Raw genomic sequence first — 14,912 nt, 5'->3', positions numbered from 1 at the left:
TTACTGCCATAGTAATAAAACAGTGTCCTATGAAATTTCTTTTCATCTGCTGTAAGGTGGACGGATTCGCCACTGGCAGGAATTGCCTCAGTACCTCTTACAGTCAGAGAGAAGCAAGAAAGAGGTCCACCCCCGCCACCCCCCCACAGAGTTCCCGAGCATCCATAGATTCACCTCCAACACTTCCTCAGCCCCTGCAGCCACACAGAGTCCAGACCATTGGAAACCCGAGCTCCAGATCCAATCCTCTGACACGGTCAGGAACCCTTCAGCACCCTTGGCACCTCCTCGCATCCCGGTTCCAATACCTGGTACCCCTCCAGCCAGTTTGAGCCAGACTCCATCAGTCCACACCCCGGCGCAAATCTCCCAACAGCAGCTCACAGCTTCCACGGGTTCCTCACCTCGAGTTGCCCGCAGCCCACTGCATGCACTGATCCACCCCCCTGGTCACCATCCCCTTTGATCGTCTCCTCCTTTTCTCCTTCTCAAACGGCGGGGGGTGATCTTCCCATCCTCTGGTGCCCTGCTCCAGTCCTCCACTTCACTGGAGTCTGCGGCCTCTCGTGGCCTGCTGCCGATTAAGAGGCGCCGTAGTGTGTCACATAAAAGACTTGCTCACAAGATGAAGGTGATGTGCAGTGACATGCTGGAAAATCCACTGCCCACACCGGACACAGTACAAGGATGCATGGAGTTGGGTGGAGAGAGGATTGCTTGACCAATAGAAGGCAGGGAGTTCGGATGAATAGGGTTTTATCTGGTTGGCATTTCGTGGTGAATGGGGTGCGCTGCAAGAGTCTGTTCACCACATACATTAACAATGTGGAAGAGGGGACAGGGCCCAACAATGTGGAAGAGGGGACAGGGCCCAACAATGTGGAAGAGGGGTCAGAACCCAACAATGTGGAAGAGGGGACAGGGCCCAACAATGTAGAAGAGGGGACAGGGCCCAACAATGTGGAAGAGGGGACAGGGCCCAACTATGTGGAAGAGGGGACAGGGCCCAACAATGTGGAAGAGGGGACAGGGCCCAACAATGTGGAAGAGGGGACAGGGCCCAACAATGTGGAAGCGGGGACAGGGCCCAACAATGTAGAAGAGGGGACAGGGCCCAACAATGTAGAAGAGGGGACAGGGCCCAACAATGTAGAAGAGGGGACAGGGCCCAACAATGTGGAAGAGGGGACAGGGCCCAACTATGTGGAAGAGGGGACAGGGCCCAACAATGTGGAAGAGGGGACAGAACCCAACAATGTGGAAGAGGGGACAGCGCCCAACAATGTGGAAGAGGGGACAGGGCCCAACAATGTGGAAGCGGGGACAGGGCCCAACAATGTGGAAGAGGGGACAGGGCCCAACAATGTGGAAGAGGGGACAGGGCCCAACACTGTGGAAGAGGGGACAGGGCCCAACAAGGTGGAAGCGGGGACAGGGCCCAACAAGGTGGAAGAGGGGACAGGGCCCAACAATGTGGAAGAGGGGACAGGGCCCAACAATGTGGAAGAGGGAACAGGGCCCAACAATGTGGAAGAGGGGACAAAACCCAACAATGTGGAAGAGGGGACAGGTCCCAACAATGTGGAAGAGGGGACAGGGCCCAACAAAGTGGAAGAGGGACAGGGCCCAACAATGTGGAAGCGGGGACAGGGCCCAACAATGTGGAAGAGGGGACAGGGCCCAACAAGGTGGAAGAGGGGACAGGGCCCAACAAGGTGGAAGAGGGGACAGGGCCCAACAATGTGGAAGAGGGGACAGGGCCCAACAATGTGGAAGAGGGGACAGGGCCCAACAATGTAGAAGAGGGGACAGGGCCCAACAATGTAGAAGAGGGGACAGGGCCCAACAATGTGGAAGAGGGGACAGGGCCCAACAATGTGGAAGAGGGGACAGAACCCAACAATGTAGAAGAGGGGACAGGGCCCAACAATGTGGAAGAGGGGACAGGGCCCAACAATGTGAAAGAGGGGACAGGGCCCAACAATGTGGAAGAGGGGACAGGGCCCAACAATGTGGAAGAGTGGACAGGGCCCAACAATGTGGAAGAGTGGACAGGGCCCAACAATGTGGAAGAGGGGACAGGGCCCAACAATGTGGAAGAGGGGACAGAACCCAACAATGTGGAAGAGGGGACAGCGCCCAACAATGTGGAAGAGGGGACAGGGCCCAACAATGTGGAAGCGGGGACAGGGCCCAACAATGTAGAAGAGGGGACAGGGCCCAACAATGTGGAAGAGGGGACAGGGCCCAACAATGTGGAAGACGGGACAGGGCCCAACAATGTGGAAGACGGGACAGGGCCCAACAATGTGGAAGAGGGGACAGAACCCAACTTTGTGGAAGAGGGGACAGGGCCCAACAATGTGGAAGAGGGGACAGAACCCAACAATGTGGAAGAGGGGACAGGGCCCAACAATGTGGAAGAGGGGACAGGGCCCAACAATGTGGAAGAGGGGACAGGGCCCAACAATGTGGAAGAGGGACAGGGCCCAACAATGTGGAAGCGGGGACAGGGCCCAACAATGTGGAAGAGGGGACAGGGCCCAACAATGTGGAAGAGGGGACAGGGCCCAACAATGTGGAAGAGGGGACAGGGCCCAACAAGGTGGAAGAGGGGACAGGGCCCAACAAGGTGGAAGAGGGGACAGGGCCCAACAATGTGGAAGAGGGGACAGGGCCCAACAAGGTGGAAGAGGGGACAGGGCCCAACAAGGTGGAAGAGGGGACAGGGCCCAACAATGTAGAAGAGGGGACAGGGCCCAACAAGGTGGAAGAGGGGACAGGGCCCAACAAGGTGGAAGCGGGGACAGGGCCCAACAAGGTGGAAGAGGGGACAGGGCCCAACAATGTGGAAGAGGGGACAGGGCCCAACAATGTGGAAGAGGGGACAGGGCCCAACAATGTGGAAGAGGGGACAGGGCCCAACAATGTGGAAGAGTGGACAGGGCCCAACAATGTGGAAGAGGGGACAGGACCCAAGTTTACTGATGACAATAAATTCAGGTAGAAAAGCAAATTGTGCAGAGGGTATGGAGAGTCTGCAGAGAGATATCGATAGGTTAGGTGAATGGGCAAGGACCTGGCAGATTTAAATGGCAAGTGATTACAGTGTGCTGCCATGCAGAAGGACTTGGTAGGGCTTGTGCAGGGTTGGCTTGCAGGTGCAGCATGTTGTGAAGAAGGTGAATGGGATGTTGGACTCCATCGCTGGAGGGATTGAGTTGAGAAGCAGGAAGGTTCTGCTATAACTGTACAAGGTCCTGGTGAGGCCGCATCTGGAGAACTGCGGGCAGTTCTGGTCTCCTAACTTGAGGAAGGATGGACTAGCTTTGGAGGTGGTGCAGAGGAGGTTCACCAGGTTGATTGTGGACCTCAGGAACTGAGTTACAGGGAAAGGTTAAACAGGTTAGGACTTTATTCCCTGGGGCGTAGAAGAATGAGGGGAGATTTGAGAGAGGTGTTTAAAATTATGAGGGGGACAGACAGAGTAAATGTAGGTCGGCTTTTTCTACTGAGGGGGGAGTGAGATACAAACCAGAGGTCATGTGTTAAGGAGAAATATTTAGGGGGAACATGAAGGGGAACGTCTTCACACAGAGAATGGTGAGGGGTGTGGAACGAGCTGCCAGCTGAAGTGGTGGATGTGGGCTCAATTGTAACATTTAAGAAGAATTTGGATAGGTACATGGACGGGAGACGTATGGAGGGATATGGACTGCATGCAGGTCAATGGGACTAGGGAAAAAAATGGTTCGGCACAGACTAGAAGGGCCTGTTACTGTTCTGTAACATTCTATGGTTCTATGAGGGATTTAGCCTATGAGGAGAGATTGAGTTGTCTGTGACTGTACTCACTGGAATTTAGAATGAGAGAGGATCGAAGAAAAACAAAATTTTATTGGAGGGAGAGAAGTTGTTTCCACTGTGAGGGGAGACTAGCCTCAGGTTTTGGGTAGTAGATTTAGGACAGAGATGAGGAGGAACTGCTTCTCCCAGAGTGGTGAATCTGCAGAGTTCTCTGTATGTAGGACACAGATTGATGGATGAGGAAGGGGTGGGTTGGAGTGATCTCTTGGCATGGGGAAGCAGCCTCGAAGGGCCGGATAGCCTCTGTCTCCTTTTCCTAATGATATTTCCTTCTCTGCAGACTGCAGTGGTCCGGCCGGGAGAGGGAGCCGGAGACAGCAGGGGGACGTATGGGGTGCTGCCGCTGTTGAACGGGGTGCCCATGGCAGTGTTGGATGAGGCTGGGAACCAGGATGGCAGGAGACTGGACCGCAGTGCATCCTACCAACTGGCCACGCGGGAGAGTGGGGGTCTGGAACTGAACCGGGACGTATCCTACCACACGCTAGCCGACCTGAAGAGGCAGCGGGCGGCCTCCAAGCTACAGAGGCCATTCACTGGCGACGAGCAAGCTAGCAGCGAGGTGGGCGGGGCCACAGGGGGGCTGGCCTCACCCCCGGACATGGCCCCCATCCCCTACTTCACAGGCACCAGTGGGGACCCCCCACTCGTCAAGTTCAAGGCCCCCATCGAGGAGGCTCGGAGTGGCAAGTCCAGGAGGTGCTGCCATATGATGTGATGAGGGGTGGGGGGTAGCAGACACTGGGGTCTTGTGGGGCATGAAGATTCTGGGGTCACAGGGAGGGGACATAATGATCGCAGCCCCCTTCCGCACCAGCACCCCTCCCATTGGGACTCCAGCCTGTCCCAAGTCCACATCATGTCCCCCCACTTCCCCAACCCTGCCTCTGGGAGCAGCCACTGATTCACAGAACCAGCACCATGTCCCCTCACCCCTATCCTGACACCCCCAACCCCACAGCTGCAAATGTCTCAGTGACCAGCCTGGGGCTGAACACATCTGTGGTTCAGCGAGAGCAAGGACCCTGTCTATGAAGGGGTTAAATATCACACAGCTCTCTCAATGACTCTTACCCAAGAACGATGTTGTCAAGCTGCAATGAGAATGTCGCCAGGACTCAGGACCTTGAGCTACGGGGAGGGGTTATGCAGGCTGGGCCTTTATTCCTTGGAGCACAGGAAGATGAAGAGTGATCTCAGAGATGTACAAAATCACAAATGCACAGAGTCTTTTGCCCAGAGTAGGGGAGTCAGTAAACAGGACATAATGTGTCTGACGCTGGGAGTTTGTGATGGGATGGTGTGGAGGGAGCTTCACTCTGTCTGACCCCGGGAGTGTGTGATGGCACAGTGTGGGGAGGGAGCTTTGCTCTGTGTCTGACCCCAGCAGTATGTGATGGGACAGTGGGGAGGGAGCTTCGCTCTGTCTGACCCCCGGGTTTGTGATGGACAGTGAGGGGAGGGAACTTCACTCTGTCTCTGACCCCAGGAGTGTGTAATGGGCCAGTGGGGAGGGAGCTTCACTCTGTCTGACCTCAGGAGTGTGTGATGGGATGGTGCGGAGGGAGTTTCACTGTGTGTCTGACCCTGGGAGTGTGTGATGGGACAGTGCTTGGTTTTTCAATGTGAAGCCCTAGCACAGAGAGAATGGGAGGAGAATAAATTAATGGGCAGAGTCTAGGTTTACGACAGGGTGATAGCTAGCAGTATCACAGTGGGCTGAATGGCCAGTCCCTGCCTTGCAGATGTTGCCTGACCTGTTTTGTGTTTGACCCTCATCCTCGCTGGTTATGATGGGTTTCTGCACTGACCAGTTCAGGTCTTTCATTTTCTTCCCCCCCCCCCCCCACCCATTTGCCCCATTCTGTGTGAGCTGCACTCTCCATATACCCTCATCCTCCCATCCCCTCCTCCCCCAGCCCCGATCTGTGCTAACCCTCAGTTCATTACCAGCTCCTCTCTGCCAGGTCAGGGCTCATCCAGCCAGTGTTGACCCATCATTCTGTACTTTAAAGTAATTTGTATCAAAAGATGTAAAAATGCAATTTATTAAAATTTAAAGTATCAAATTGTGAATAAAGTATTGAAGCCACGTTGTGTGTCGGTGAACAATCTGGGTCTTTAGCAGCTCACACCAGTGTCACAGTTCTGGGCAGAGATCAAGGTGAGGTGGGTGCGGTAATTGGGGTGGTTCAGCCCTGGTTCGTTACCCCAGGGGGCAATGACTTCCCTCCTGTCCGGGGTTGGGCTCCGCCATCTCCCCTCCGTTGGGTCTGACACCCACCTATCTGCCAGGCCCGTGTGAGAGCTCTGGAACTGTACTGTGCTTGTTCCCTGCTGCCTTGCCAGCAGACGTGACACCCAGGATCCAACTGTCCTGATCAGAGGCTGCTCCTGTCATTAATTTTAAAAACTGGGGATCATTATTTATTTGAAGACTATTGTTTAGAGGAGATGTTCCACTGCTGGCCTGGTCCAGTTGGTTGGGGTTTGTTCTAGCTGAGTTGGACAAGCAGACACATCCTGTATTCAAGGGCTGTGGATGTCACCAGCAATACCACATCCCACTGAGGCCATTTTGACGCCATCAGGATTGGTTCTGGAATGACGTACGAGAACATTGGGCCCATCGAGCCTGCTCCAGCCCTGGACTCAGCTACACTGACCCACCCGTTCCCCCAAACCTTGAATAACCCCGGTTCCACAAGAATCTGTGTCTTAAATACATTAAACGAGGCGGCCTCCATCACTTCTGTGTGCAGAGAATTCCACAGGACCACTCCTCTGATTCAGGGAACAAGCCATTTATCCCGCAGTCCAAATCAGCGACGCCACTGGTGCAAACCCGGGGAAGCAGAGATACGTTGCTCACTTGGTGGGGTCCAACTGCCTGGTCCCAGTGCCAGCAGCCCCATACAAGATTTACACGGCCTGTTAAAGGAATTGCTGGGTTTTTTTAAGTTGGAATTCAGTGACTATGGGGTGTGCCTCGAGAGGTTGCCTGTGTGAACTTTGCAGGCTCTCCTTGGGTCCACATGGGCCTCCCCAGGAGTTGCCAGACATGTGGGGTAACTGTGGCCTGTGTGTTGTTGGAGAGAGACTTACCGTGTATCTGAGGATTGTCGCAGGAAAATCGGAGGGATTAGGACCCCAGTGGCACATGTTGGGGAATTCTCCAGTTAATTCTGTGTCCTGTCAAAGCTCAGCCTTTGGAATTTGTATTTGATTGCTCCTGGCTCATTTTGCATGGAAGTGAAGTTCAGCAAAATGTGTTACAGTGACTGGCCCTCTACTTGGGACAGCAGGGAATAGGCCCTTCGACCCACCTGCCTGTGCTGACCAGGATGCCAATCTAATTCCATCTTCTTGCCCGCAGTCCACACCCCTCCTGCCCATTCATTGGTCTGGTGGGAGGGGAGGGAGCATGAACCAGTGAGGCACAAAGGGAAGCTGGGGGAACCAGTGTGGGGTCTCGGGGGACCAGCGCAGGGGCCCGGGGGAATCAGTGTGGAACAGGGCACACCCACATGCTGGGGACCAGTGACCCTCCCAGACCTCCGGCTTTGCCGGATGGTCGGTCCCAGTAATATGCCAGGAACCCCTCAGGTGAAACCCTCTCACACAAGGACTCAGACTGGGCAGCCAGTCCTTGTGCCTCAAGCCGGGGTCACACCTCACAACTCTGTTCCTTCCCCTGAGACCAACCAGTGATCCAGGAGAGGTCACCTCTGCATGGATCCTTGGCTTTGCATTCTGGTCCCACACCATCACAGGTCTGTACTCCACAGTGGAGTGTCGGTGAGACGGTCCGGTCCCCCAGGAGACCCTCAGTGAAGGAAGGCAGTCGGTGATGGGACCAGCACCTTCCATCGGTCAAGAAGGAGGATTGGGGATCAATCATCTAGTCCACAGTGATGCCCACCTCCTGTCTGGGAGCTGGGCTGCCGATCATTGTACCCCACCACCCCCCCCCCCCCAACCTCTTGATCCAACCACCAGGATCTACCTCGCTGCTGTCCCCAAGAGAAATGCAGCCAGGCCAGTCAGTGTACCGGACCAGAGTCCCGAGCTCGGTCACAGGATGAGAGGCACAGGCAGATGGAGCAAAGGTTCACGGACAGGCTCAAAGCCTTGCTGAAGGAAGGTCCCATCCCCTCCGATCCTGGGAATTCTCAGCAGCTGATACGAAAGTCAGTGGAGGAGCAGGAGGTGTCAAGGAAACAGGGAGGGCTGCAGAACCTTTAGACAGATTAGGAGAATGGGCAGAGAAGTATAATGTTGGAAAATGTCAGTCATGTCCTTTGGTACAAAGTGTGTATATAGACCAGTGTACAACCAGAGTGAATGTAGAGTCCAGGGTAGTAGGGTGTGTGTATGCACATGTGTGGGCTTTCTGTCTGGTTCCACCCATCATCCACCAACCCACCCTCTTCATTGCACACACTACATCCCAACCCTCGATCTTCAGTGCCAAGCAGGGTTGCTCCTGCCCCCTTGTCCGCTGTGGGGTTGGGAGGGGAGAAATAGAGGGGGAGTGGGGAAGGGAAGGGATGGGAGACAGTGCCCAAGGTGGGGCTGTTCCACCACGGAGACCCATGGCATGGAGAGACATTCGACCACAGTGAGGAACAGAGACTGGGGGCAGGTGAGAGAAATCACAACGTTTAATTGTTCTCCACAGAACGTCAGCGTACAGTGTGGGCGTGTACGTGTACAGTGCTGGCATGTGCACGCCATGCCTAGTCCACTGTGGGTGTGAATGAAGCTGAGCCCACTGCGGGTGGGTGTGACCCGTCCCTGTGACAGACCAACTAACACCTCAGTGGTACTTGGTCACAGTTGAGTTGTCTGGGATGAAGTATTTCTGGCCACACCAACCCAGGGTGAGGAAGGTGGGGAGTGGAAACTGGTCTACAGGCGATGGAAAGGGGTTCAAACTCACTTTACACACTGGCAGTCTGATCACACGGCCCATGGCAAAGGTGAGGGGAGGCAGCGAGAGAGGCGGCATCCGGAGCTCTGTGGGGGGGGGGGGAGAGGGAAATGTCACTGGTGAAGTAGATCAGACCAGGAGCCCACCTCCCCCACCCCCCCCCCCACCACAGTGTCAGGTCCACGGTGACTTCTCCCCGTGACCTGTGTCCATGGCCTGAGTCTGTGGGGTTTGCCTCTGCAGCCAGTGAGACCAGGACTAGGCTGTGCTTGAAGGGCCATCCGTTCGCCTCAGAGACAGGGAGAAACCCCTCTCCTACCGTGGGCGATTTTCACACCTTCATGGGACAGTTCTGACAGCAGAGGGGAGAACACACACACACACACACACACACACACAAAAATACTCGTACTCTCACACAGTTGCACACATGTAGACTCACAAACACCCACCCACATACACAAACAACCTCACACATACCCCACTGATACAGGATGACACACATTAATACCCACACACCGATTCATACTAATACACACACACACAGACAAACTCAGGGACACACAAATATACACATGCACTTACACAGAGATGCACACCCACACTTGCACAGACACACACAGATTCCCACAAACACGCACACACTGGCACAGGCAAACACACACAGAGCTACAGACCCACATTCACACAGACCCACATACACACACAGACAGACACAGGCGCACAAACACAGAGACACACTTTCACAGGCAAACACTCACAGGAGGACAGATAGGGGATTCTGTGGATACAATAAAGAAAAACTGGATGGTGGTTTGCCTTCCTGGTGCCAGGGTCCTGGTTGTAGTTTCATGTCCAAGACATCCAAAGGAAGGTAAGGAAATGAGCCAGAGGTCATGGTACATGTTGGTACCAACGACATAAAGAGGAAGAGTGAAGTGGTCTTAAAAAAGAATATAGGGAGTTAGGTAGGGAGCTAAAAAGGACTGCAAAGGGGGTCATCTCTGGATTAATTCCTGTGCCATGCGACAGTGAGGGCAGGTATAGTATCAGGTGGAGGTTGGATGTGTGGCTAAAGGAGTGGAGTAAGGGGCAGGGATTTGAATTCTTGGATCCCTGGGACTTTTTTGGAGGAGGTGGGACATGTACCGAACAGACGGGTTGTATCTGAATCCCAGAGGGACCAGGATCCTGGCGGGGCATTTGCTAGGGCTCCTAAGGAGGCTTTAAAGTAGTATGGTTGGGGGAAGGAAACCAAATAAAGGAGAAGGTTAGTCCGCAAACAGAGAAGGTTTGTAGACAAAGTTTGGGGGTGGAAAGACAGATGATTGAGAAGGAAAATGATCAGTGCAGTGATGGAGGGGGGAGGATGATGGTAATAAATAAGAGTTGACTGTAAAAATAGGATCAAACAAAGGGAAAGATGTGGGAAATCTCTGAAATGCATTTACTTTAATGCCAGGAGTATTGTAAGGAAGGTGGACAAGCTGAAGGTGTGGATAGAAACTTGGCAGTATGATGTGGTAGTGATTAGTGAGATGTGGTTGCAGGAGGGTGGTGACTGGCAGCTAAATATTCTGGGATTTTGCTGCTTTAGGTGTGTTAGAATTGGAGGAGTAAGAAGGGGTGATGAGGCACAACTTGACGGCGAAAATATTACAGCGGTACTGATGCGAGATAGATTAGAGGGCTCGTCAAGGGAGGGGTTATGGTGGAATTAAAAATTGGGAAAGGAGAAGTTACAATTATAGGGGAGTATTATAGACCACCTTGTGGGGAACAAGAAATAGAGGAGCAAATTTGTAAGGAAATAGCAGAGATTTGTAATAAGCACAGGATTGCTTTGTGGGAGATTTTAATTTTCCTAATATAGATTGGGAAACCCATTCTGTGAAGGAGCTGGATGGATTAGAATTTGTAAAATGTGTGTAGGATCGGTTTTTTTTGTCGCAATATCTAGAGAAGCGACAGTGTTGGATCAACTGTTGGGGAATGATATGGGCAGGTGACTGAGGGAGGAGTTAGGGAGCACTTCGGATCCAGTTTCGATAGAGTTATGGAAAGGGATAGGCCTGGTCCAAAGCTTGAGGCCTTTGAGTGGGGGGAAAAGCCAGATTTGAAGAGATAAAGGATTTGTGAGAAGTGGATTGGGTTGATTTGTTTTATGGGAAGGTTGTAGAGGAGAATTGGAAGTCTTTTAAAGGTGAGATTTTGAGGGTGAGGAATCTTTATGTTCCTGTTAGGATAAAAGGCAGAGCCAAAAGTTCGAGAGAGCCGAGGTTTTCAAGGGAAATTAGATATTTGGTTTGAATTTAAAGGGAGGCCTACATTAAATATAAGAGATAGGGTATAAACGCGATGCTTGGAAAATACATGGATTGTAAATAGAAACTTAAGAAATAAATTAGGAAAGCAAAAAGGTACGAGGTGGCTCTAGCGAACAGGCTGAAAGTAAATCCGAAGGATTTTTACAAATATGTAAATAGCAAAAGGAGAGTGAAGGATAACATCGGTCCCTTAGAGAATCAGAGCTGTGTGTGGAGCCAATTGAGATGGGGAGATATTGAACAAGTTCTTCTCTTCGGTATTCACTGGGGAAAAGGATATGGAATCATGTAGGATAATAGAAGCAAAAGGGGTAATTAAGGAAAATGTAGGAATTAGGAAAGAGGGGGTATTGTAACTTTGAGGCATATAAATATGGGTAAGTCTCCAGGTCCCGACGGGATTTTCCCCAGGACTTTGAGGGAAGTCAGAGAGGAAATAGCGGCGGCTCAGACAGTGATTTTTCAAAACTCATTGGGGGGGAGGGGCATAGTGCCGGAGGATTGGCATTTCACAAACATGGTTTCTCTGTTTAAAATGGGCTCTAGGTGTAGGCCTAGGAATTACAGGCCTGTAAGTTTGACGTTGGTGGTCAATAAACTAATGGAAAGTATTCTTAGAGATAATGTGTATAAGTATCTAGAGGGGCAGGGACTGATCAGGGGCACCCAACATGGGTTTGTGCTGGGGTCATGTTTGACAAATCTTGTTGAATTTTTTGAGGAGGTAACTAGGAAGGTTGTTGAATGTAGAGCAGTAGATGTTGTCTAAATGGATTTCAGTCAGGCCTTCGATAAGGTTCCACATGGAAGGTTGGAAAGGAAGGTTCAGGCGCTAGGTATTAATGTTGAGATAGTCAGATGGGTTCAAAGGTGGCTAGAATGTAGGCACCAGAGATTCAAGGTGGACAAATGTCTGTCAGGATGGAGGCTGGTGACGAGTGATGTGCCTCAGGGATCGGTGTTGGGTCCCTTTGTTGTTTGTCATCTACATTAATGATTTGAATGATGGAGTGGTAAATTGGGTTGGTAATTATGCGGACGATACAAAAATAGCGGGAGTCGTGGATAGTGAGGATGGTTTTCGGAGACTGCAGAAGGATTTGGTCTGCTTGGAAGGGTGGGCTGAAAGATGGCAGATGGAGTTTAATGTAGATAAGTGTGAGGTGATTCATTTTGGGAAGAATAACCAAAAATAGGACGTATGTAGTGAAGGGGAGGGCGTTGAGGAATGCAGAGGAACAGAGAGATCTAGGAATAACGGTTCATCGTTCTCTGAAGGTGGATTCTCATGTAGATAGAGTGGTGAAAAAGGCTTTGATTTGCTAGCCTTTATAAATTAAACCATAAAATATAGGAGCTGGGAGGTGATGTTGAGACGGTTCAAGGCATTGGTGGGGCCAAATTTAGAATACTGTGTGCAGTTCTGGTTCCCAAATTATAGGAAGGATATCAATAAGGTAGAGAGGGTGCAGAGAAGATTTTCTAAAATGTTACCTGGATTGCAGTATCCAGAATACAGAGAAAGATTGAGTAGACTGGGACTATTCATTGGAGCGTAGAAGGTTGAGGGGGGATTTCATTGAGTTATTTAAGATTATGAGGGGAATAGACGGAGTAGATGTGAATAGGCCCTTTCCCCTTGAGGGTAGGGGATATTGGAACGAGGGGTCATGAGTTAAGGGTTGGGGGCAAAAGTTTAGAAGTAACAGAAGAGAGAACTTCTTCACTCAGAGTGTGGTGGCTCTATGGAATGACCTTCTCCGGAAGAGGTGGTTGCAGCAGGGTCAATTTTGTCATTTAAGAATAAGTTGGATAGGCCCATGGATGTGAGGGGATTGGACGGTTATGGGCAGGGTGCAGGTAAGTGAGACTAGAGGAGATCACTTGAATCGGTAGACTAGAGGGGCCGAGATGGCCTGTTTCCGTACTGTAATTGTTATATAGTTAAATAGATGATAGGGTGACAAATTGGATGAGTAAATTTGCAGATGATACAGAGGTTGATGGTTTTGTGGACAGAGAGGAAGGTTTTCAAAGCTTGCAGTGGGATATAGGTTGGTTAGAAGAGTGGACTGGAAGATGGCAGATGGAGTTTAATACTGATAAATGTGAGAGGATACATTTTGGTAGGACTAATCAAAACAGGTCATACGCGTTAAATGGTAGATAATTGAGGAGTGAAGTGGAACAAAGAGATTTAGGAGCCATGGTACATAATTCTCTAAAAGTTGAATCATATGTGGATAGGGTGGTGAAGAAGGCATTTGGTATGTTGGCTTTATAAATCAGGGTACAGAACACAGGAGTTGGGATATTATGTTGAAATTGTTAAAGGCATTGGTGAGGTCAAATTTGGAATATTGTGTGTAGTTTTGGTCACCGAATTACAGGAAGGATATAAACAGTATAGAGAGAGAGCAGAGGAGATTTACGAGAATGTTGCCAAGGTTTCAGGGTTTGAGTTACAGGCTGGGTCTTTATTCCCTGGAGCGTAGAAGATTGAAGGGTGATTTTGATAGAGGTATTTAAAATTATAAGGGGACGGATAGAGTCAATGTGGACAGGCTTTTTCCATTAAAACATTCGGGTTAGGGTTCAAACAAGAGGGCATGGATTAGATTGAAGGGGAAAAGTTTAGGGGAAACATGAGGGGGAATTTCTTCACACAGAGGGTGGTGGGGGTATGGAATGGACTTCTGGCATTGGTGGTAGAAACAAGATCGACATTAATATTCAAGGAAAGGTTGGATAGGTATATGGACGTGAGAGGTGTGGAGGGCATATGGGCCAAATGCGGGTCAGTGAGACTAGGTGGGAGATGATGTTCGGCACGGACTGGTAGGGCCAAACCGACCTGTTTCTGTGCAGTAAATGGTGATATGGTTAACTCCCAGTCTTCAGAGTTATTGATAGTCCATCAACACAGACACACTTTCACAGACCAACACACACACTGGCACACGCAGACTCACAGGCAGACAGACACAGGTCCATATTTTGACATGTTCACTCCTAGAGTGAGGCTGGGGAAACCAATCACCTCATCCTTGTAAACCAGACCCTTCTGGACGAGTTTGCCTTTCCTCACCACCCATCCCTGGAGTCACAGTCACAGCAGAGAAACAGACCCCTTGGCCCATCCTGTCCGTACCTCCATGGAGCATCCGTCCACCCTGCTCCCGTTCCCCATGACTAGGCCCACCTTGGTGATACACTTGCTCACCCAGGTACCTGTCTACTGGAGCCATAGAGTCACCCACAGGGACACAGGCCCTCAGCCCCATGGCCTGTGCTGACTAGAATGTCCCACCCACACAGGCCCCACCTGCCTGTGATTAGCCATATCCCTCTACACCCATTCTCTCCCTGTATCCGTCCAAATGTTTTTTAAACATTCCTGCCCCATACCCCTCTTCTAGCAGCCTGTTCCATACACCCACCACCCTCTGTGGAAAAATGTTACCCCTCAGGTTCCTGTTAAATCTCTTAAACTGACCTCATCTCACTAAACCTCACCTTAAACTGCCATCCGCCGGTTATCAAGTAATACACAGGACCATAAGACATTGGAGAGGATTAAACCATTCGGCCCATCAAGTCAACCCCTCCATTTAATCATGGCTGAAATACTATCCAACCCCATTCTCCTGCATTCTTCCCATAAACATATTTACCTCCGCCTTAAATATCCTCAGTGATTTAGACTCCCAGCCCTTCTCAGTTTAAGATCAGTATCTTCCAAAGGCAGGGCAGTTGGCAGGACAGGGTGGGAGGCTGAGGTTTAG

At 51.1% G+C, this 14,912-nt stretch overlaps 2 protein-coding genes across 6 annotated transcripts in view; one reads left to right on the top strand and one right to left on the bottom strand.

The window, feature by feature from the left end:
• ppp1r16a (protein phosphatase 1, regulatory subunit 16A) overlaps positions 1 to 5,959 on the top strand; it is a 143,139-nt gene extending 137,180 nt beyond the window's left edge. For all 5 annotated transcript variants that reach the window (XM_069915136.1, XM_069915138.1, XM_069915139.1 and 2 more), the window contains exon 11: positions 4,148 to 5,959. In XM_069915136.1, the coding sequence (XP_069771237.1) occupies positions 4,148 to 4,585 (438 nt within the window). In that variant the 3' untranslated portion in view covers positions 4,586 to 5,959. The remainder of the gene's footprint in view (positions 1 to 4,147) is intronic.
• A 2,554-nt stretch (positions 5,960 to 8,513) lies between these two features.
• Positions 8,514 to 14,912, bottom strand: part of LOC138761855 (WD repeat-containing protein 97-like) — a 160,520-nt gene continuing 154,121 nt past the window's right edge. The window contains exon 24 of the mRNA XM_069934771.1: positions 8,514 to 8,886. Coding sequence (XP_069790872.1) covers positions 8,687 to 8,886 — 200 coding nt within the window. The 3' untranslated portion in view covers positions 8,514 to 8,686. The remainder of the gene's footprint in view (positions 8,887 to 14,912) is intronic.

Source organism: Narcine bancroftii, chromosome 1 (assembly GCF_036971445.1).
Source record: "Narcine bancroftii isolate sNarBan1 chromosome 1, sNarBan1.hap1, whole genome shotgun sequence".
Classification (NCBI taxonomy): Eukaryota; Metazoa; Chordata; class Chondrichthyes; order Torpediniformes; family Narcinidae; genus Narcine; species Narcine bancroftii.
This window is presented reverse-complemented; position numbering and strand designations above follow the sequence as displayed.